At 39.4% G+C, this 22,801-nt stretch overlaps 11 protein-coding genes across 11 annotated transcripts; 6 read left to right on the plus strand and 5 right to left on the minus strand.

Annotated features, from left to right (window-relative positions):
* Positions 1–76: 76 nt before the first annotated feature.
* Positions 77–331, plus strand: BATDEDRAFT_88933 (uncharacterized protein; the record flags this gene model as incomplete). Its single annotated transcript, XM_006679138.1, has 1 exon — positions 77–331. The coding sequence occupies one exon, from the start codon at positions 77–79 to the stop codon at positions 329–331; it is 255 nt and encodes an 84-aa protein (XP_006679201.1).
* Positions 332–559: 228 nt separating this feature from the next.
* Positions 560–862, minus strand: BATDEDRAFT_25016 (uncharacterized protein; the record flags this gene model as incomplete). The annotated part of the gene is made up of 1 exon (XM_006678927.1): positions 560–862. The coding sequence occupies one exon, from the start codon at positions 860–862 to the stop codon at positions 560–562; it is 303 nt and encodes a 100-aa protein (XP_006678990.1).
* Positions 863–1,585: 723 nt separating this feature from the next.
* Positions 1,586–2,836, plus strand: BATDEDRAFT_88934 (uncharacterized protein; the record flags this gene model as incomplete). The annotated part of the gene is made up of 3 exons (XM_006679139.1): positions 1,586–2,365; positions 2,446–2,511; positions 2,606–2,836. The coding sequence occupies 3 exons, from the start codon at positions 1,586–1,588 to the stop codon at positions 2,834–2,836; spliced, it is 1,077 nt and encodes a 358-aa protein (XP_006679202.1).
* Positions 2,837–3,319: 483 nt separating this feature from the next.
* BATDEDRAFT_88782 (uncharacterized protein) lies at positions 3,320–5,568 on the minus strand (the record flags this gene model as incomplete). Its single annotated transcript, XM_006679221.1, has 3 exons — positions 3,320–3,460; positions 3,574–4,696; positions 4,778–5,568. 3 exons carry the CDS (start codon positions 5,566–5,568, stop codon positions 3,320–3,322), a joined length of 2,055 nt encoding a protein of 684 aa, XP_006679284.1.
* Positions 5,569–5,681: 113 nt separating this feature from the next.
* Positions 5,682–6,222, plus strand: BATDEDRAFT_88935 (uncharacterized protein; the record flags this gene model as incomplete). Its single annotated transcript, XM_006679140.1, has 2 exons — positions 5,682–5,869; positions 5,952–6,222. 2 exons carry the CDS (start codon positions 5,682–5,684, stop codon positions 6,220–6,222), a joined length of 459 nt encoding a protein of 152 aa, XP_006679203.1.
* A 348-nt stretch (positions 6,223–6,570) lies between these two features.
* On the minus strand, positions 6,571–7,958 carry BATDEDRAFT_3387 (uncharacterized protein; the record flags this gene model as incomplete). The annotated part of the gene is made up of 6 exons (XM_006678760.1): positions 6,571–7,049; positions 7,128–7,180; positions 7,273–7,303; positions 7,402–7,437; positions 7,526–7,592; positions 7,692–7,958. Coding segments are annotated over 6 exons (933 nt in total), but the record flags the coding sequence as incomplete, so codon positions are not given.
* Positions 7,959–8,510: 552 nt separating this feature from the next.
* On the plus strand, positions 8,511–9,551 carry BATDEDRAFT_25019 (uncharacterized protein; the record flags this gene model as incomplete). Its single annotated transcript, XM_006678928.1, has 1 exon — positions 8,511–9,551. One exon carries the CDS (start codon positions 8,511–8,513, stop codon positions 9,549–9,551), a length of 1,041 nt encoding a protein of 346 aa, XP_006678991.1.
* A 2,370-nt stretch (positions 9,552–11,921) lies between these two features.
* BATDEDRAFT_25020 (uncharacterized protein) lies at positions 11,922–12,497 on the minus strand (the record flags this gene model as incomplete). The annotated part of the gene is made up of 2 exons (XM_006678929.1): positions 11,922–12,051; positions 12,082–12,497. 2 exons carry the CDS (start codon positions 12,495–12,497, stop codon positions 11,922–11,924), a joined length of 546 nt encoding a protein of 181 aa, XP_006678992.1.
* A 1,280-nt stretch (positions 12,498–13,777) lies between these two features.
* On the plus strand, positions 13,778–15,435 carry BATDEDRAFT_36974 (uncharacterized protein). Its single transcript, XM_006679079.1, has 5 exons — positions 13,778–13,991; positions 14,179–14,213; positions 14,864–14,956; positions 15,025–15,136; positions 15,205–15,435. The coding sequence occupies exons 1-5, from the start codon at positions 13,823–13,825 to the stop codon at positions 15,399–15,401; spliced, it is 606 nt and encodes a 201-aa protein (XP_006679142.1). The 5' UTR covers positions 13,778–13,822; the 3' UTR covers positions 15,402–15,435.
* A 146-nt stretch (positions 15,436–15,581) lies between these two features.
* BATDEDRAFT_88603 (ribosomal 40S subunit protein S15) lies at positions 15,582–17,203 on the plus strand (the record flags this gene model as incomplete). The annotated part of the gene is made up of 3 exons (XM_006679141.1): positions 15,582–15,584; positions 15,960–16,070; positions 16,725–17,203. The coding sequence occupies 3 exons, from the start codon at positions 15,582–15,584 to the stop codon at positions 17,064–17,066; spliced, it is 456 nt and encodes a 151-aa protein (XP_006679204.1). The 3' UTR covers positions 17,067–17,203.
* Positions 17,204–17,249: 46 nt separating this feature from the next.
* Positions 17,250–18,012, minus strand: BATDEDRAFT_36975 (uncharacterized protein). The gene is made up of 2 exons (XM_006679080.1): positions 17,567–18,012; positions 17,250–17,500 (listed from the first exon to the last, which is right to left on the minus strand). Exons 1-2 carry the CDS (start codon positions 17,982–17,984, stop codon positions 17,370–17,372), a joined length of 549 nt encoding a protein of 182 aa, XP_006679143.1. The 5' UTR covers positions 17,985–18,012; the 3' UTR covers positions 17,250–17,369.
* Positions 18,013–22,801: the final 4,789 nt, after the last annotated feature.

The raw sequence follows: 22,801 nt of genomic DNA on the forward strand, positions 1-22,801 counted from the left end.
AACTTACTAGCAGTCTATCATGAAGTCATCTGCTTTTTTTTTAACAGCAAGCTCGCTATGCATAATGGTAAACGCGATGCCAGTCGATCCAAATGGCAATCTTTCAGGCTTGCAAGGTGGTAATCCATTTGGTGCTGTGATTCCAAGTATGGGCGGACAACATCCTAATCAAAATCCGATGGGAGGCCAGTCTGGATCTGGACCATCGAAAGAAGATCGAAAAAGGCAAAAAAAGGAAGAGAAGAGGCGTAGGAAGGAAGAGAGGAAGCGTAGGAAGGAAGAGAGGAAACACAGTGGGGATAGAAGACAGCATAATAATGTACAAGGATGAGAAGCAGCGCAAAAAGGAGAATGGTAATTGAACAACAATCACCTTCAACCAGAGCGATCAGCCAGCCAGTCATGCATTTACCTTCTACTTGCTATACGCAACACACCCACTTTCTATTTATTAAACTTGCACTCATCTTAAAATAATATTAATTGAATCAGTTTAAAATAAAATTTGGCAATCATACAAACGAGTAATTTATTTGGAAATACAATATGCAGCCAAACACTACATTGATTTCTGTTTCTTTGTAACAGATGTTGGGATCGGATCATCTGTGTATTGATCCACTTGATCCTCATTGGTATCGCTTTCTTGATAGTCGTCCGAGTCATCACCATGCATGGAACCACATTGTTTCTGGCCAGTACTAAATGGCTCATCAGGTATTTGAGTAAGTATATGGGTCAAGTACTGATTGCATTGCTGTTGAGCCTGTCCCAAGTGCGAGATAAGCTGTCTGACCATGTCCACTGGGTTCGAAATGGATACAGTACCATCAGAGCCAGTATCCAATGGAATATCAATCATATATGGTGATGAGTCGGCAGTTTTTGTAAACACACACAATCTGTTGCAACATTCTGGTCAAACATTTTCAGCCCTATTCACGCAAAATAAATCACTAAATAACTACATAACAGTCAGTCTCATCAAATGATGATGTCAGTTTACTGGACAGTATTGTGTTGACAACTCCTTGACAGAATGATTGGTTTTGTTTTCTATGCTGATCCTTGTATAAAAACTGAGCAAATGATCACACTGTAGCTCTAGTCATTTTGGCATTGTGACATTGGTCAATCCACAACTATGCATGTTTACAGACCAAACACTGCAAGTACACATTGATGACTGACATGAAAATAGTTGCATTTTTGTGGCATGTGGTTTGTGTTTTCTTGAATCAGAACGCGAATGTATGTATTTAGAATACAGTAAAAATGAGTCTACAATTGATTGACAGTATCAGTGTGGTCGCCCATCATATGGACTGCAATGCATGAGCATGTGCATGAGCATGTGCCGAAGTTGCCGATCGTACAATGTATGACAGCTAAAAGTGGAGAAAGGGATCATTCCAGTTCAAACCTATAATTTGATTGTAATTCTCAAGCAATCATTGCAAGATAAAATGATTCGTTTTACATGAATATGATAATTTGCAGTCAACCTTTAGCAGCATTTTCCTGAGGGCGATTGATGGGTTGATGAATTTTGCTTGTCAATCAACTTTGCGGCAGTTTGACCCAGATGACAGATCAGCCATTGTCAAAAACCGCAGAAGAAGCAGTAGATGATAATTCTTCTAATACACAGAGTGATAGCACAAAAACCCTTCTTACTGCTGAAGAAAAGTTAAATCTAAGACGAGAGGCTAGGCGCAACAAAATCTTGGCTGGTAGCAGCTCTCGCCTGGGTCGCATAACTCAGACATTTAAAGGAGTGACCAATGATAGTACCACCGATGCTGCTACCAATATAAACTCAAATGACTCAGAAAAGACTGCTCTGGATTCAATCGAGTTCAAGGCAGATCGACTTCCTAAAGAATCGCCAGCTATAACATCCACTCGCTTACTTTCCACTGCACCCCCGAATGCAGGTTTGGGAACACTCTACAATCGCAGCACAAACCAAGATATATCTCCTGATGATGTGCTTCAACAGTTGTTATCAGGGTCTGTCTCTACCGGAACCCACTCTGTGCCGTCTTTTGATTTTCAATCAGTGCAAACCAACTCTTTTGGATTGAATCAAGAACATACTCAGCAAGGAGCCGTCACTAACGCACCAGCTATCAAAAGCATTTGGCCATGGCTTCACACGGTTTGTATTGTAATACTGGCTCTATTTGCATTATACGGAATTACTGAATCTGAAGGTGTTTCTACCGAGGAAGACCATATTGTCAATCGCGATCTCACTGCCAATGCATGTCAAACTATTGCCAAACTATCGTTTAGTCAAGTCATCGATTTGAATACTCGTTTAAATAATTTGCTCAGCAATGCTATTGGTAATCACAGAATGGTAAGTTTTTTACTAGTATTATGGGTTTGCCGAATATGCATTTCCTTTTTACGCTACTTATCAAATATTTGGTTTAATAGTCAGTCTGGATCATGTTTCTTACCATTGAAATGGGGCTAAATTTATTGCGATTTATTTACCAACTTGTAAGCTAGATATGATGGCACATACTTTATCCAACTGTTGTGTTGGCTCTATTGCTTTAAAAACTGCATCCTCAACCAATCTTTAAATAACTAGGCATTCACTCTGCCGAATAGCAGGCCAGGTGCATTTCCAACCGAAGTCACGTTGATTCTTCGCCAAGTTTTCAGAGCAAATACGCCCGTACTTGAATCATTTTCTAGTGCGGTTTCAGAAGCAATGATCATTTGGAGATCGTTTTACGATGACGTGCTTCTGTTTGTGTTTGTAGTGGGATCTGGTGTTGCTACGATGGTCTTGTGTGGTGATTGGATTTGCTCTTCGTAATGTGTCCACTTTAATAAAATATTGATGCAAATTGCGTTTTAATTGTAGAATATATCTAGGAATCAGCATGAAGCTCTACCTCACGACGTTGTTGTTGAGCAGTTGGTAGACCATGCTTAATCAATGGATTTGTCAAAGAGTTCAAACTGCATAATACTGTTCTGTAAATTTGGCATCGATCTTTTGATAAATCCAACTGTTGTTCCATTTTACGTAAGACTGTAAGCAACCAATCATGGAGCCTTCTGGTTTCATTTCAGCACTTTTAAAATCATACCTGCCAATGCAACAAAGATCAATGTTTGAAAAATGTTGCATTGATCCAAAAACAATCTACCGAGTATTTAGAGATTCCAAAATAGCTTGTTTAACGTATTGATTTGAGCAGTAATAAAACGAGGTTCTATAAAAATTTCAAAGTAAACAAGTGATACAATTTATATATTGAATATAAATACACCTTTTTTAATTCATTAGTTCATCTCAAAATGAATCCAAACTTGTATAGCCTATATTGTTTGTAGGTTTTCCAAAAAACAGGTTCCCTGTAAGTGGGGATAAACCAAAAGACATGCTCACTGATTCGGTGCTTGTGTTTGCTTGGTCTTTAAACGATCGAGGGTTCTGAACTCACAAAAATTGAAATGTTATCTCCATCAAGATTTGAAAAATATTAAACCAAGAAAGGAATTGGGAGTAAATCAAATGTGGTATTCGAGTAAAGACAGAAAACTTACCATGTCATCATCTACTTCAACGTTGATATCCTGATTCGAATCACCCATAGTATCAGTGCCTTCAAAGTATGTTTCAGAAACGTCATCAGAAGCATTCATTCTACGCTTGGAAGATCGCCCACTTTGCAAACTAGATGTGGGACTTTCACATTTACTTGCATCATCGTCGCTGTTGATTTCTGCATACGATACTGACGTACGTGTACGCCGCAGTTCTCTTGGAATGATGGGTCGTTCCATAAACTGTCGCATTTTTTCCTGACGGATCCGACGCTTTTCTCGCCTCTGCTCCAAAACAGTTAGCCGTGGAATCAATGTTCCTACCAAACATTCTTTTAATTCCTTTTCAGGTCCGGTAGTACTTAATCCTTCAGCATAGTGTATGAGATCATTCAAAGTAGAGCATATTGAGCTCCACTTATTAGCATGCATATCCATGGAATAGATACGTGGATAGTCTCCAATATGATAGACCTTGCGTTTAAATCTATCGATCCCAATCGATTGAATCATCAACAAGTTGTTTTCGGTTGCAGCTAAATGCTCTGCAGTCTCGGGTCGGATAGAGAAATTCCGCTCCTTGATATTGAATCTTGCGGCTGCGCGAAAGAGTCTTTCTTTAGCACTGGCACGCTCTTTAAACGCTTGTTCAATGGCTTCATGAATAGGCTCGCATTCGCATAGTTGCCAGTCAGCCAAAGCGTATATAATTTTGACTTTAATTGATGGATCTAATTTAAAGAAATTCATACGAGCTTCTGTGTTTCGCTCTTGCATGACTTCAGAAGAAATGGTGGATTTGAGAGGATTTGAATTTTCAACATCATTATCAGATGCGCTATCGTTTGGTTCACCGTTCAATGCAACATCTGACTTTAAAGATTGTTCTATAGGTGTTTCAACGGTTGGTTTAGAAACGGATGTTTGATTGCTTGTCAGGGTAGCAGCGGAGTTTCCGCTTGGGTTTAGATTACTAGTTTGGTCATTGGTGAAAACAGTGCGTTGATCTGTAGATCTAAGCTTGTTTGCAACGGGAAGCACAATCGGAGAGGTGCTGAAATGATCATCTCCTGCAGCAATATGACTGAGAATAAGACGGTTGACAACTCGAGGCCATGCAACCCTAATCAATGTGTAATGAATGATTAGTATTCACGGATAATGATTGTATATTTTGGCTAATAGATGTTTAAGAATTACTTACAGAATGTGGGCATGAGTGCGAGAGTCGAGATTGCTTAGATTGACACAGAATGCAATCAAAATAGATTCGACCAGTTCGGACGAATGGTCCAAGCTCAACTCTCTTTCGAGATCTACTGGGTTCAACTGTGGCAAAGATTTGACAAAAGAAGCCATATTATTTGCCAGATTGACTCTATATTCTTCACGACTGTTGTTATATGATGAGTTGCCGTTGGTATTAGAAGAATTAGCAGGCGGTCGCAAGTTGATAAAATAGGGAGAAAAGGAGACTAAAAACATATGAATAAATGCAGTCTGCCACATATCGCAGATATTGAGAGGTTCGTTTCCATGAGCGGCAGCAGCAGTACTATCAACAGCAGACTTGGACGCATTGGTTTTAGCAGCACGAGGTTGAGCCGATCTCTTTGAGATTATAAAAGGCACAAGTCTTTTATTTCGATTGGTTTTAGAAGAGTGACTGACATTACTGCCACTACTAGTGCGAGATATGGAGATATCGGATCTATCATCAGGGCCATCGGCAGATCCAGTTTCAAGCACATTGTCTAGCACAGAGTCGTGCTGAGTGATGGACTGTTCTGAAAGAGTGTCAGGAGTGCCATTAACCATTTTAGAATGATTTTCACTGGCCAAAAAGGGGGCTTGTAAAGAATTGGCAGTACAGGCCATTTGTCTAACACTTCTTCGAGTAGTCATTGCAGCAACAATCGTTTCTGTAATAATATTGTTGGCAAGTCTGAATTTGTCTGCCATTCGCAACACGCTAAAAAGGATTGCAGACCCCATTTTTACCTTTTTGTCCCAATAAAATAGACACGTGTCAAGTAATTTGGTGGTTGTGCTCTGAATTGTATTTTCTGCTCTTTGCTGCCATCGCAACTACAAACCAAGATTAGTTCATGTCCGTCACCACTGCTGCTTCTGCCGCTGTTGCTTCTTCGAACATTGTTTTCAAATCATTTTCTGTTCGATCTCTTGAACTTAATCTATCAAGAGGTCGGGCTGCATCTGAAAAATTGGTTGCTCCAATTACATCTCTCACTGTATCTTTTGGCTCCGATAGCTGTCCTGCCAAACCAGCTCTATCGTATGCATTTGTTTTGTACTGACTGCTTTTGATTTGATCTATACTTTCTTTCAGAGACTGACTCTTTTTTTCTTCAATACAGATTGTTTTACGTGAATGAACTTCCTCGTATCTACAAGGCCAATCCACATCTTAAATTTCATACAATTGAATCTCCAGATGCAAGCTGCTCTCTCAACTTCACTTATACTACTTCTTTTTTAGAAAAAGCTAACAATACGTCAGATCATGTCTCACCAAAATCAAGCGAGACAATTGAGTTGCGTCACTGTACCACTCCAGAAGATATTTTTACTAATCTGGTGCGTCAATTCAAGGCTATATCTGTTCGCACTGCTGAAAAACAACGCTAATAAACACACTATATCAAGACAATAGTATTTACAATCTAATCTTCAAATTCACAGCCAAATAGAAATTAGACATCAATTACTTTAATCTTTGGAGTAGGGTTGAAATACAGGCACACCTATATCTAATAGTGTGTCTGATTCTTGATCAAATCGACGTCGCTTTAAACGAAGTGTAGGCTGAACTAAAGATGTGGCAGATTCTAATACATTGCTACCACCATACCTAGCCTCTAGACCCCCTAATCGTTGGGCAGATTGTGACACGCTTATTTGTGAAAGTCCATTAGTCTTGGAAGCATTTGCGTAATGACTACTATGATGAGAATTGGAATCCTCTTGTCGAAACTCGGGGAAAGTGGGAAGAAACAGGGGTAAACAGGCTTTTGGTACTTCATCAAAGTATTCGTGTTGTAGCGCATCACTCGCACAGATCCGACTCTTTGGTCTCCACACCAGTAGATCTTTCAACAACCTCAAGGCACCTTCTCGGATACCTCGAAACGCAGTGCGTACTCCATCATACTTTACCTCGGGAAACTTGAATGATTTGTAAAAAGGCATGGTTGGAAGTTCAGGCCAGATATGCTTTGTTGGTGATCCGAGGAGATTACAAATCATTTCCAGCTGTTCTCGTTCAACGTGACCTGGAAGAATAGGTTCTGACTTGAGAAACTCTCCAAAAATACACCCTACCGACCACATATCTACTGATTGAGTATAGTGGCTTGTTCCTAGAAGAAGTTCCGGCGATCTATACCAGAGTGTAACGACTCGTGGTGTCATGGGTTCAATAGGTTCACTAAATGTTCTTGCAAGTCCAAAATCAGCTAAATTTAACCATGATATAAAAGCCATGTTATTCAAGAGGTTCCTATAAACATTCAAATGCTTTTATAAACATTTACCAATCTTAAGAGTGCCCTCTGAAGTCAATAAAAGATTAGATGGTTTGAGATCTCTAAATAGTATAGTTGCATATTCATGAGATTAAGGTGATGTCGGCAATTGAAAAACACTTTCTATATATTCAAAAGTTGCATAGTCGATTACCTATGGATGATAAAATTTCGATGAAGATACTCTAATGAAATATCAAATCAAAAATATCATGTTAGTAAATTGAGCAACTTGCTAGGAAACCATCAAACAAAACAGTATTGACATCAGACTCTACTTTACCGACCCCACAAAGTAGCTGTAGAATAAGACATTTGACTATGTATTGTTCCATCCACAACGATTTCCAAAATTAGTTCAAAAAACTGAGATCTGGCTCCAACATAGCATCATATATTGACTATACCTTCGGCTGGTTGGTATACTGTTTTTCTTCCCCGTTGAGTTACCGAGTCCATGATGTTCGCCATGTCCTGTCGATTGTCAAAGGTTTCCCAAAAAGGTTAATCTCGGAGATTCCCAGCCTGGTCCATTGTGATCTCCATACATAAATATCCAATCCGTAGCACTACCTGTTCACAATACTCCATGACCAAAAACAAATCTTCCAATCTTTCTCCAACGGCTACATCGAGAACTTTAACCACATTGATGTGGTTTAGGGATTTCAGTAATGATATTTCTCTCAGTGAGCTCAGCGGCATGCCTCCTTCTTGCTCCTGATCCATTTTCACTCGCTTCAATGCAGTAATAGCTTTGGTAGATCGATTTCGAGCCTTGTAAACAATACCATAAGTACCTTGGCCTACCCGACCAATTTTTTCAAACGTATCTACTGAAGTGGATGTTCCAGTGAATGAAAGCGGGATGTGTGTTGGTGGATTCAGTTTTGAGTTGAATGCATAAAGTATTGTAGATCTTGATGATGAATCTTTGGATTTAGTTGAAATAGATGCATCGACAGCAGTTTTGGTCGTGATGATGCTATTATTCTTGCCGTCAAGGCTTGTACTCATTTGGTGTTGAATCAGCAGCTCTCGATTAAAAAGTTTAGCCAGATGCTTACAGAGTTGATTGAATGAACGAACACGATCAGTTGATTATTGCATTTCAGATTACAGCCATATTCGCATGAAATGAAACTCGGTCCTGCAGTCACTCCTTTGGAATTGTATTAATAGTGTATCAATCAACGAGACCAATTTTGTTGGTTGATACTCACTGATACTCGCTGGTAACTTGATGAAAATGTGTCAAAACTATGACTTTTATGACAACACTGTACAAACTGTACGAGTTTAAAAGATTATTGGTGAATATTGTCCAATTTGATTGTTGACTGCAATTATTTTGGTTGGTTCGAGTTTCATTCTTTTGTCAAAAAACATCAAATGAATATTGAAACAACAAAGACAGCAACAACACAACTGTTGAATGAATATTACCAAATCAGCACTCAAGCCATACCAACACAGAGAGTCAAGTCTGAATGGCAGGATGACAACAAACGAGGTTTGTTTTTGGGAATCATCCAAGAGGGAGAAACCTCACACATCACTCGACTGCACAACTTGCTGACTGCCAACCAATTTGCAGAGCAGCAGGAATTCTCAACCAAGATCCAGTTGGCAGACCCAGAACATCATTGTACATTCATTGACAAGATGTTTGGGTATTACATACTGCCATTCCACAAAGACTACAACGATTCATCCAGCTGTCACACTCCAGTTTCATCAAACCCAACATCAAGAAACAACTCTGCTGATGATCTGGACTATGTTGCAAAAGTGAGTGAGCTACAGCACAAGGACTTGAACAAGGCAGTTGAAAAGAGAGACAGAGTCTGCTTGTTTTGCTGGGACAATGAAGAATCTGAAGGAGCACACATCATATCACGAAAGAACATTGGAATGGCATACAACGAACCATCCATCCTGCAACGAGCCGGCTTGACACAGAAACATCAAATACAGAACGGACTGTTGTTGTGTATCAAGTGCCATAGCCAATTCGGTAAACTAAGGCGATATGTCGATGTAGTGGATGACAAACTGGTGATCAAAGTGATCAATGAGACGAATGACTCAACAAGTGACAAACACAAGAATTGGGAACGAACTGTTAGAGTGCTCAAGTTGATTCGGTCCTATATGCAAGAGAGATGGACTGACAATCGACAAGCAGTTGAATCCAACGATGAAATGGCATTGTATTTCATTCACAACAATCCAACTCGACTACCAAACAGGAACGCACTAAAGTTCCACAAGACAGCATGTCTTATTTGGCGTATGGCTGGTGGTGTAGAATCTGATGATGAGTATTGTCCATATGATGACGATGGCTGTACTCCTGTAGATTACCGGAGTAAGAGCATCGAAAAATGGATGGAATCGAGTGCTACCTTGATCATTGAAAATGTTCAATAAAATTGTGTATTCATTACAAGAGACTGGTTTCTGTTACAGCAATAGTTGTCATTGTAGTGAGTGTGAATACCAACAGTTGATGTTGACACCTTTGAATTCAAGCAATAATGAAAGCAACTCAAATGTCTCTTTCCATTGCAGTGAGACAGTTTGTCAACCAACAATGTCTCATCAATTGACGACACATTCAGATTCCAGTGATGATGATGTTGCTACCAATGATCGTGGAACTGATAGTGCAGTCTTTTTACACTGTGGTGGGACAACTCGGTATCATGTCAATCATGTCCATTGTTGTGGAAATCACTTGTTAATCTACTCTGAATGAACAAGTCTCTTTTCCATGTTTAATCAATGTATCTTTATATCTGCTTGAATAAAGCACTTGTGATTGTTTCTATTTATTGTTCTGGAATTGTGTTTTTGCTTTCTTTACCCTTTTTTTACTCTCCTTCTCCTTTTCAAGATCGGAATTCAATGAATAGTACTATCTGTATGTTTTCTGGTCTTTATCCTTGGTTTTCTGATAATAATCTCGATGTCATTGTCACAATTGCTCATTTTCATTTGGGTTGCAATGATTCCAATTCCGTATGCGTTCAAGATATTCATTGTGGTATTGATTTCGAAATTCATTGTATAGTATTACCCAACACAATAATTTCATGTAAATACATTAGTCTTTTCATGTAGCGGTTCAAGAGTATATTCCACTAACTCGGTAATTTCACGCTTGTTACGACGCTCCGTTTGGATCAATGGTCGTTCTCATACTGGTGTATCAAATGCACCTGGAAAATCAAGTAATATTTTGTAATTCATAAATGTTGTACCGTTGCTCGAGCTGAACTGCCTTATTGTTTTGTAGTAGATAGGAGTATCCATCTCTCGCATATATTTGATAATCAGATTTGATAAATGTTGGCACATATCCCTTTTGAAAAGCCTTCACTTTCAAGATTCTGACCTTGTCACCAATTCCAAGATAATCACTGAATCCAGATGCTCTACAGTATACAGAGCTTGGATTTTACAGAGTTATGTTTTCAGGTGTCATTTGTAACTCTATTGACAGCGTGATTGTAATTATAGACCAAATCATTCAGAACGACAATGTATATATGTGTGTTTCTGCTTTCCTGATATATGCTGATCAATTGATCAATAGTCCTGTTGAATCTCTGTACAATACCTAGCCTTTTATGGTCACTGACGTCAACAGTAATGTGTCTGACATTCACTGATTTTAATCACTTTTGAAATGTCATGTTCAAGAACTCTGTTCTGCTGTCGCTTTGGATTAGCATTGGTTGATTTCTATCCAATATGTTAGCCATGGCATCTGTTGTATCGGACTTTCACTTCAACAGACACGAAAGCCTTTCTACTAAACACATCAACAGCGCAAAACAAGTATATCTAAGTGTATATAGCCAGCATTCCAATGTGAGTATTTGTAAACCCCTATCAAACTGATTTGTCACTGTTGCTTGAATACACGATCATCAGCTTGTATGATATAGAGTGATTGATATGCCTTGTTATTTGATGGCTCACCTGTTCATTAATAAAAGCTTATTTTTTAATGGTATTTGTTTGTCAAATGTCGAGTGCAATTTGTGGGCAGATGATAATCCAGTATTTGGGTTGCAATACAGTTGTGCTAATTCATTTATTTCATCATATTCATCCAACATTTAAATATTATAGAATTCGGGTAGGAATGTTTTAAATCCGACTCTTGTCCGCTTATGATTGAATACTGCATTCCGCTGTTGGTCAAAGTGCAAGGATTGATTTGATTGTCATTGACTCTGAATTCATTGCTGACACTCTTGGCTGTTGTTGCTTCGTAGAGCATTCAAGTATTTCTGTTTCACGATTATCGTTTCTTGTTGATTCTTTTGGTACTAACCTTGTTTTTTCACCCATACAATAGTGCATCTTGCTTACTAATGCCATGATACCGTATCATTTGTATTTCAGCCATGGATGTTTGTTTTTTGGAATTCATCCATCAGATGTGGTTTAATGACATGTTCCAACTTGCCGCTGGATATACCAAAATACGCACAATCAGTGTCCATGATACAGTATTGATGGTCGCTTTGATCAATGCAATAGTTGACAAAGTCATGGTAAAACTGAAGCATTCACAACCTTGCCAACTGATACACGGCAAAGCCGATCTGAACTGGACAGCTTTGTTTGAACAATGTCTTTTTAAAACGGATTTCATCACCTTTATTAATATCTTGATGCACAGTATAATTGGTTTGTCCAACATTCTTGATATAGTTGTCTACATTCACCATCTTGACTGTTTTGTGTTTCAGGAAGTTTGCAATACATTTCCCGTATGATGAATTGTCAATCAATTACATCATTCTCATGTAGTGTGTAGGCTTGATTGGTATCTCCAGCTCGCATGTCATTCGAAACATGATCCATGAATGCATTGAACAGTGTGTTACACTTGTATTTTACAGTACAAGCTACACTGGAAACATCCAAACATTTATTCACGTACCATTTTAGCAACTCTGTATGGAATAACACTTTATTTCCAAAGAAACTGCCAATTAGTTTGTTACACTTGTAGTTTGGGTTTACCCAATCTTGTGGTTCAGCGCATATATCGTTGAACACAAGTCCCACATTGTTGAATATTGGCGGCATCTCGGCAAAGACATTCCAGAGTTGATTCGGCACGGTAATGTCACATTCAATAACACCAAATAGTGATTCTGCCATGACATGTTTGATGATGTTACGGTACAGCTCCATGACCTGATGGTTACCGCATAGCATGTCTTGACCAATGACATATATACAAGGCATTAGCATCATATCACAGAATTTGTCGACAGAGCTTATCTCGCCTTGTTCTTGTCCTGTCCTGTCCATGATAATGATGCAATACGATGCTTGATGGCCCAACGACATTGTATATGTATGTATGACACAACACATCATTGCGTTTGAATAGTTGACATTCACAGTATTTATTATTCATCTGTCAGTGGTATGTCAATGCTCATCCTGTAATTGGAATGTCATGTTTATGGATATCCAGATTCAAGTATTGGATCAAATAGCAACGCATTTTGGTTGCTTCTGTCGTGGGTTTACGTTCAAGTTGTTGTAGTCATTCAGTATATCGAATATATTGGTGTTGTTGACGATCTCATTGTAAACCAATGTTGGTACGGCTTTGCACTTTATATCATTACCGAACCATTTCCTGGATGGAATATGTCAATGTTTGACGTGCTCAATCACATTCACAGTATATGGTCCCAAATCTGGACATTCGTCGACATACTTGTATATATTCTGGGCTACTCTGGGTAAATGCATTCATTTGCATTTCAACATTGAATGCTGTCAAGAACTGGTCCATGGATGTACTGTGAGGTATTGTGAGGTATTGGGTGACAAGTATGACAGTGTCTTTGGATGTAAACGATCTGTTTGAAATCATTTGGTAGTTATTGTTACATTTGATGATGCTGTCCATTTCAGTGTTTCCGAAAGTTGAAATTCGCATCCCCAAACATTCAACTTTGTAACCATTTGCTTGTGAGATGTGCTTGATTTTGCATGGTCGTTTGATACAAGATATTCATCGATCATCCGTCAATGGGTAATATCATCAGACTTGGACAACATTCACCAATAGTCTTTGATTTAAACTTGTACAGTGTTGTCATAAAAGTCATGTTTTGACACATTTTCATCAAGCTATCAGTATCAGCCAACAAAACTGGCATCATTCAGTGCCCTTTACATACTACTGACGCTGTAATTTCAAATAAAAACAATTTCAGTTCAAAACTATAGTTTGACTGTATCATAGTCGTACATTGTACAATCACCAGATTCATGCATTGCAATCCAAACATCAGATTCGACTGCTATCAATACAATTCTACTTTTTGTATCCTAAAACTCTCAAACATATGCTCGCGCTCCAGTCCAAGAAAACAATGATTGCATGTTTTAGGAATGTAATTGTACATGCCAGTCATGCAATGTTTACTTGTAGTGTAAGGATGTGTGACGCATTTGTAGCTTTGAGTATTTGGTTGTTTTTATACAAAATAAACACAAAGACAGCCAACTAGCGAGTTCAATATTTTTCGGCAAATTTGGTGGGAACTGAACAATCATTTCATAAGACTTATTTATGTAATTTGACACTTATTTTAGTATTTCATTTTACGTGAATAACAGCTTTAGGAACTATTGCTCAAACCATACTGCCACTTATGCCTGCTCCATTCCAGAATCTGTCTTCAACATATGCAGCATTCTTTGCATTGTTCACCATTTCACTTGCATTTTCCATCTATGCAACTGTGACTCCCGACTTTCTGCGAGTCAATCAAATACCAGTCTTTGGCTCCTTGTCCATGTCTTTTGGACTATTCCAGAATTGTATGCATTTGGTGTAATATAACATTGGAGCTATAACTCTTTGCTATGATTCACATATACAACTCTCTTTTAAGCTTGATTTTCAGCTGTACTTTCATGATATGGCAATATGCATTACATACAAACCTTGTCGTCTACCATGTATAATTGTATCACACTAACCCTATTCATATGCAACTGTATTCAGGTCTCACGACTGGAACATCGACCACATGCACAGAAGTATGTTTTAATATTTTACAGCAGTATTCATGTAAAATGGAGCACTTTTGTATTATCTTGCAGCCACTATCTGTGTTGGAGTAGACAATGGTTAAATACCTACTGCACTTTCCTACTACAAACTGACTTGAATAGACATCTATTCTTGTTTCAGTATTCATTATATGATGCACACAATCCAGCTATAGTTTTGAGCCTGCTTTTTTTGATATAGTCCTGCATTGTACAATTACCAAGTTTGAAGCCAGATTTGTACATTGCAATCCAGATACTGGGATTGACTGTTTCAATACTGTCAATACAACTCTGTACCAACTCGGTTTATATCCTAAAATACCGGATATGTTCGTGTTCTAGTTTGAAAAAACAAAGATTGCACGTTTCAGGAATGTGATTGTTGTTTCCATGTCAATCATCCAATATTTACTTGTATAGAAGGATGTGTGATGTATTTGTAGCTTTGAGCATTCATTTGGTGTTTTTATACAAACATGAGCACAAAGTTCAAAACATTACTGTCCAGTAAATTTGGTGGAAACAGTCTATTAGACACTTATTGTGTTCCATTTTACGTGGATACGGTTGTAACAACTAATGTCAAGGATTCTAACTTTTACTGATACTAATATTTTTAAATCGAATGTTGCTAGTTTCCAACAAAGGACTGCCACATCTCACTTCCAAAGCATGCCGATGATGACATGTCACTTTGTCAAAGTTTTCTTACTGCTAGATATCTCGAGGTATTTTTTGTGTCAAGGCAACTATTTATGCGCCATAACAATATTTAAGCATACTTTGTTGACAATAGATTGGAGCACTTACGTTTGGGGGTCTAGCATGGATGTCGTGGCTTGCTATGATCAACTATACCACCAGAGCAGCAACCGTTGGAGCTACAATCTGGTGTACAGGCGTTCACGGTAAGCAATCACGTCCTGCTTGTGTAGCTCGATATTTTGATATACTTAGATTTGTTTCATATCATTAGCTACATGCCAGATTTTGGTCAACGTCATCATGTTCAAACGGCGCGACGATTCAATCTTTTTTATAGGTGGAGATTATGGGGTTTCACATAGCTTCACTACAGCATCGTGGGTGCTGGATATTGTCTTGATTGCAATGTTAGGAATTGCTTTATGGATGCGCCGCAGTCCAGAGTATATTTATGTTGCAATTCCATAAACCGTTATTGTTGAATGAAAAAATTGTTTTTACTGAGCATAGAAAGCTTAATAGTTTTTTCTGCGTTTTCATTCCCTTGTCTCGAGTTGTAAACGAAATCAAGCAAGATTTCAGGTCACGTGTTTTGATGATTGGATTGATGCAAGAACACCGACTCGCTTTTCTCATCACTACATCATCATGGTCAGTTGCTGCCGTTCATCTGCCTTAAGATCCACTAGTATATCCATCCATCCATTGTGCAGTGCATGCGTTATCAGGCCTATGCATGCATGAACTAATCACGACCAACTAGAAAACCTGTCATGCTCAGCTACAGCCAGTCATCTTGAATATTGTGCTGCAGTAATGATACTGCCAGAGTATATGTTCTGGAGTGATACACACTGCAACTACTTGAGATGGATCTATCAGCTGATAGCATCATATGGATGAATGGATATTTACTAGTGGTGTACATGGTCATGCTGAATCATAGATTCACTGTCCATCCGATCATATCAGTAATCATTGAAACATAAACTAACAACTACTTTGTATTGATTTTGGATTCATTAGGCAGACACATTTGACACTCAGGCCGCTGAGGACCGTAAGAAGCGCTCTTTCCGCAAGTTCTCTTACCGTGGTGTTGATCTCGAGCAGCTCCTTGATTTGAGCTCTGAGCAGGTACACATTTCGTTATACTTGTATCTATTACAGCAGTATTCATGTAAAATGGAGCACTTTTGTATTATCTTGCAGCCACTATCTGTGTTGGAGTAGACAATGGTTAATACCACTGCACTTTCCTACTACAAACTGACTTGAATAGACATCTATTCTTGTTTCAGTATTCATTATATGATGCACACAATCCAGCTATAGTTTTGAGCCTGCTTTTTTTGATATAGTCCTGCATTGTACAATTACCAAGTTTGAAGCCAGATTTGTACATTGCAATCCAGATACTGGGATTGACTGTTTCAATACTGTCAATACAACTCTGTACCAACTCGGTTTATATCCTAAAATACCGGATATGTTCGTGTTCTAGTTTGAAAAAACAAAGATTGCACGTTTCAGGAATGTGATTGTTGTTTCCATGTCAATCATCCAATATTTACTTGTATAGAAGGATGTGTGATGTATTTGTAGCTTTGAGCATTCATTTGGTGTTTTTATACAAACATGAGCACAAAGTTCAAAACATTACTGTCCAGTAAATTTGGTGGAAACAGTCTATTAGACACTTATTGTGTTCCATTTTACGTGGATACGGTTGTAACAACTAATGCTAATATCATCTAAAAATATTTGAATTCATGGTTGAATTTTTATTAGCTCATGGAGCTTGTGCACGCTCGTGCTCGCAGGAGGTTCCAGCGTGGACTCAAGCGTAAGCCTATGGGTCTCATTAAGAAGCTTCGCAAGGCCAAGAAAGATGCTCCACCCAACGAGAAACCTGCCGCTGTCAAGACTCATCTTCGCAACATGATTGTTGTTCCCGAGATGATTGGCTCTATCGTCGGTATCTACAACGGAAAGACCTTTAACCAGGTTGAGCTTAAGCCTGAGATGGTTGGTCACTACCTTGCCGAGTTCTCCATTTCTTATAAGCCTGTCAAGCACGGTCGTCCCGGTATTGGTGCTACTCACAGCTCTCGTTTCATTCCTCTCAAGTAAACTGAATGAAGAGATTGCCCGCATCATCAGATTGCCGTATTGAAGTTGCTTTTTGAATGCGGAATTTTAAGAGTTTTATTGATACAGCTGAAATATTCATACTAGTGTGCAATGAAATTTTAGCAAGTTCTAAAATGTGTTTCTATTTTAAATTTGGGTGTTGGTGGTATTGATGATTAGTATGCACTGCTTTTCTTAACCTTATTTTATTGAGCGATGGATAAAACAATGTGCTAATTGTGCGTAGACGCTTGATTAACAATTGTAGCTGGACAAATTCGGTCTTGCCATTATTCCCAATGTTTAATGGATGTCTTTGGAAGTCAACGATGCTGGAAAAAGTCCAATCTGGTCACGACGTTTTCCAAGTCGTCCTGTCCACCAAAATGGATCAGTGCAATCTAAAACTTCGATTTTATCCCCAGTATGTAAATCTAAAAATATATATCAATGTGAGCGATTTAACCTCATTTCAGCCAGCAACACACCCAACAACATACTCAATTCAGTGCTATCTTGAGCATGATACGAGTCTTGCGCTATAGCAAGCTGATGCGATTGAACCAGCCATGATCCAGGTCTTGTTGGCTTGATCGAATGCGATGACATATTCAAAAGTTCTGCATCGCCATCAAAATAGTCATTCGCAATCGAGTTGGTATTGCTTCTTCTTCTCAGCGGTCGATCATTTTGATAAGCATCGCCTACTGCGACATTGTCAATATTAGAGGGAACTGGATCGAGAATCGAAATGGACATGGATGATGGATCTTCAAACGTTGATATGCTTGTAACACGCTCTATTTTGAACGAGGGTGGTTGTTGTATGGAACGTGCATTGGCCTGCATCGACAGTGGCAGCAAGTCACCGTGTTCTTCTTCAGCAGCAGGGGATAGCAAAAATCCATGCTCGGCCATATAAGAGTGCAAGGATCCTGATCGACGTTGAGGTATGCATTTCAAATGAGGTGGAAGTGGTGGTCGATAAGGGCCGTTGGTTTGTATCGCTAAAGGTGTTTCGCTTTTATACGCCCGATCGCTGGATATGGTCGAACGTGTCAAATCGGGACAATCAAAAAATACATCTTCACTTACTACTGGCTCAGTTTCTCCTTTTTTGGCATTCTGTTTGACTGGAAAAGTTTTCCCCATGGATCGTGCATCTGGAGGCAATACATTGCACCAGCCTTCATTGGATGGATGAGGAAGTGAACCGATCGAACTACTGGGTGGATAATGTTTGCTCTGATTTTCACAAAAAATCTCAAACTGATCGCCATAGGAAGACTCGATTTCTTTTGGCGAAAACGAAATGGTGTCATTGCTGTCCTGTTTGTCTACAAGACCATTGGGCACTGTGTAAATCGTTTCCTGTCCTGGACTCCATCGCGCTGGCAGAATTTCTCGTTGTATATTGGACTGTTGATCAGTTTCAATTTGAGATTTATCAGCTGGCTTTATAGACAGTTCAGCCGTTTTTCGATTCCGATTGTTTCTGACGCAGATGTAAATCATCCAGAATAACAGCGCACAAGCAATCAAAGCCGCTATAACGATCAACACTAATGCCCAGATAGGGATTAAACGAGCAGAGTCATTGTTTTGATCTCTAGAGCTGGGCGGTATGCTTTTTATTGGCGTCTGAACTCTGACAGTGGAAACTACACTTGTAGATGGAATGGCAGAAATAAGCGGTGTAAGGATATTGCGTGTTGGATCGTAAAGTGCTGCCACAAATGGTTTGGTTGATGCTGGGGATCCATCTACACTTTCTGAAGTGATAATTCGTCCTGTAAGAAGCATGCCATCAACGTATACCCCGCTACTGGTATTCCAGCCCATGGGTGATATTTCCGTGACTAGACTTTGCTGATTCAGTTGATACGTAAAAATCTGACCATTATTCACTCGAGTCAAATTTGTGATACCGCTACGATCAACTATAGCTATATATACTACACCGTTAAGTGACAGTCCTAGAGACGTGACGTTTCCATTTAGATCAATCGGCGACAGTGCAGTGCTGTATTGGACTTTTGGTAATGACTCGCCAGGTGACAACGTTAATATTGATACTGTTGTTGTAGGTGTTGCCGATGCAAGAATTGTATTGTTTACAGTGAATTTCCCACCAAAGTAAACGACTCCCTAAACCATTCATTAACAACATTACAAGTGTAAAGATTATTAGTGTTGCAACGTAAAATCTCTCCATCATATTATTCTTTAAAGCGCATAGATTGACAAAAATTGATGGTCACTCACGTTGGTTGATACATCAACAGCTTGATATGTTCCACGCACTCCGCTCAGAATATTCGACCATGTTTGAATTGATGCATCCCAAATGCATGCACCAATACAGCCCAAACTAGGCAAATCTATATCCCCCAATACAACAAACCGATTGGTATCTATTACTTTGATACGTCTTACATTCACAGTAGTCTGATTTGCAGTTTTGGAGTCAGCTATTCAAGTATCGCAAAAAAGCCAACGGTTGGAAATACGTGTTAAACATTTATGTACATTCAATTACCAGTATCTTGAACTAACCAAATGTAATGGATTTGCTGATCTCAAGTGTTGTTGGGTTAAAAGCAACCAAGCCGGAAACAGGGGTTGATACATTCCGAATGGTAACGGATTTAAACGATCCACATAGTACTACCATATCGCTTTGATCAAAGTACACCATATCACGAACTAAATTTTATGCAGAAATGATTGAAAGTGTTGAATAAAACTAATAAGCTAAACATACATGTCGATTAAACTATCCATATATGAATACGTACCTTCACCGGCGGTGATATTAACTCCAAGATAATAAAATTTACTGCCATCAGCCTGCATTGAAGATATGCTGGAAACCCCTGCAAGAGACGTTCCGGCCATGTAGATTACTCCATGTTTTGTATCCGAGGCAACAGAGGTGAGCCTGGCTTTATCCGGAATAGAAACCAGTCCATTCACTCCATTTACACCAAGTTCAGCTACACCCACGCCATATGAACTTTTGGCAATCCCAGCAAAATCGGTAATAATGCCAGCAGCAATCATATTGGTTTCCTGTTCGTTTCCAGAACGTGAAAACATTGGCGGAACATCGAGTATGCCAGAAATGCTTTCCGGAGGCGAGATGAATGAATTGGTGTCGATGGACCATACTAGCATTCCTGGCACTGCAACCCCAACAGTATCGGTTTGCGACGTGTACTGGAGTGTATAGGGACCAAGAATACGAACTGTGCGAGTTTGAGAATCAACAGAAATTGATGTTGGTGCAGCATTGATACCTCCACTCATTGGTAACCATGTATCCTTGTCAGAATTATAGATTGCTACACGAGAAAGCATCACCAATCCATTTTGAGTCCCGGTAAAATCTCCTCCAACAAACAAAAGCGCTGTCATTTTGCAAAAAGTTGTCAGGTTAAACATAATAGTTGAATACGCAAATTACAAGTTTAAAACAAAAGTTTTGACTGTTTGCACTTACATTGATAGCTAGCTAATGCAGAAACTCCTGCATTGAGACCACCGCCAGAAAGAGCCGACCATCCTCTGACACCAGATGCATTGACTCCAGGTGTATATTTAACAATATTGGCCATGTTGGGAGCAATGTATAACTGACCAGCAACATACACTACATCTTTCGAATCTACCGCTAGTGATTTAACGACTGCGTTATCTGGAATCGCATCGGCTTTTAAATGATTGTATATAATACACGGGAAGTGTGTTGAATACGCACATACATGAAAATAATACAAACCATATATTCTACAATTCCAATGTACCTGCAAATGGAGTAAAAACACTTTTTGGGTCGTTCGTAGCAAAAGAAGCAAGATTCTTTAACCCAGTCACGCTTGGAGTCTTTACAACAGTAAACCCCTCAATAGCCACACTCGTTCCTGTAGATGTTGCACAGGAGATGTTAAAAAAAGATCCAGGTGACAAGAGAAACGTACCCAATACTGTTTGCGTTTCTGCCGGCGTTTGTAGACTCAAGACTACGGTTTGAGGTGTGCCAGCATTATTGGGAGAAACCACTGCAACAGTGACATTTCCACGCGATGTGCACAAATCGGATGATAGCGATTGGGGAATAGAGGCCATTGGAACTGACGAAACCAAAGTGGTGTTGAGAGCACACGCAGGAATAAACGCGGTAATGGTGTACATTCCTTGATCAATGATGTTGGGCTTGAATGTTGCATATGACGATGCAGCTTGGGATGCACCTGTAATAGTGATTTGAGCCATGGGTTGTGCTGCATGAAGAATAGTCCATGGGCCAACCAAATTTGCTGACAATTCTATTGGTTTATTTGAAGTAAATGAACAGCTTGGAGCATTAAACATTGGGTTGGCCCACACAACAATATCTACACACCGATTTCTCAATATTAGTAAAAAAAATCAACATATTCATAGCCATTCGAAATATAGTCATACAAGCAGTCACCTCGTTGATAGAATTGGATAGTTGCAAGTCCGCTGGTAGATAATCCATAAGAACTTATAACAATGATTTGAACGTCATTGGATGCAGCAGTTTTTTCCGGATCAATAATGTAAAATACATGCATGTTTTCATCTCGAGGCAACGTGCAAACAGTGCATATGGCACCAAGAACACCGCTTGTATCTGCCATGGCCAACTTGTAAGGCGCTCCTGGCGATACTGCAGGAGAAATCACGCTAAATGTCTTGACACCATCGGTTGTGCCTACAAGGTTTTGGATGGCTATTGCAGTGATGATGACAGATGTGCCTAATTGAAATTCAATGATACCAGTAGTGGATGGCATCACCCAGCCATTCTTTTTGCTTGGGCACGAAAGCAGTCCGGCATCAACAGCCCCAGGAGCAATCACCTAAAACCAATCCAAAACAAAAAACAATTAGCAAGCATATTTAATAAGCAACTGTATTTCAGCTTGATCGATTCAATACTTGCATTTCCAGAAGTAATGGAAACGATTTGGTTCGTGGGTGAAGTGCTTTTACTTCCATCAGCAGTACTTGAGAATTTACCAGCCAAGTATACAACCCCTTTAGAATCAACCTTGATGTCATTTACAGGGCCATCAAGCCCTTTGCCAGTCGGAGTCGTCCAAGCTGAATCCTGGCGCGACCAGATTGCAATATATCCAGAAAGCAAATCAGTGGTGGTTGAATTAGATATTGTTGTGGATGCATTTGTTGCAGTGCTTGATACAGCCCACACGGAGTGATTTCCGATACATGCTAAAGCAGAGACAGGCGTTGATAAACCTTTATTTAGGTCAATGATCTGGGCCGAGCTAGTCAGATTCAAGGCAAATACATTGGACACGGTTGGGTGATTTGATAAAGTTGTCATCTTTCCTCCCATAAATAATAGCGTGTCCGAACGACATACGGATGCAATACGGTCGTCTGAAGAGTAAGATGCTATAGCACCTGCCTTTAATCCTGATGGCGTAAGTTGAGAGGGTGGTGCAAGCATTGACGATGGAATGGTGGATAAAACAAGCTGCTTGTTCGACAGAGTAAAGTCGATCGGGGATAGCCCAGTAAGAGTTGTCGTCAGTCGGGTGAAATTACCGAGAAGCGTCATTTTCGTACCAATGTTTCCCCACACAATATCCGACAGTTGAGGGGATATAGTGTTGGATTTGTACAATGAAGTAGTATTTGCTTGAACCATATTGAATGAAGCAAATCCCCAAATAATAGTC

The sequence above is a fragment of the Batrachochytrium dendrobatidis genome (assembly GCF_000203795.2).
Source record: "Batrachochytrium dendrobatidis JAM81 unplaced genomic scaffold BATDEscaffold_6, whole genome shotgun sequence".
Lineage (NCBI taxonomy): Eukaryota > Fungi > Chytridiomycota > Chytridiomycetes > Rhizophydiales > Batrachochytrium > Batrachochytrium dendrobatidis.

What these genes read in the sequence shown, in the direction of transcription:
- BATDEDRAFT_36974 (XM_006679079.1), top strand. Translation starts at nt 13,823, where the DNA reads ATGCCTGCTCCATTCCAGAATCTGTCTTCAACATATGCAGCATTCTTT. An exon ending in TTTTGGACTATTCCAGAATT is followed by an intron (nt 13,992 to 14,178) that starts GTATGCATTTGG and finishes AACTGTATTCAG; the next exon opens with GTCTCACGACTGGAACATCG. An exon ending in TTACTGCTAGATATCTCGAG is followed by an intron (nt 14,957 to 15,024) that starts GTATTTTTTGTG and finishes TGTTGACAATAG; the next exon opens with ATTGGAGCACTTACGTTTGG.
- BATDEDRAFT_36975 (XM_006679080.1), bottom strand. Translation starts at nt 17,984, where the DNA reads ATGGCCGAGCATGGATTTTTGCTATCCCCTGCTGCTGAAGAAGAACAC. An exon ending in TCAAGATAGCACTGAATTGA is followed by an intron (nt 17,501 to 17,566) that starts GTATGTTGTTGG and finishes ATATATTTTTAG; the next exon opens with ATTTACATACTGGGGATAAA.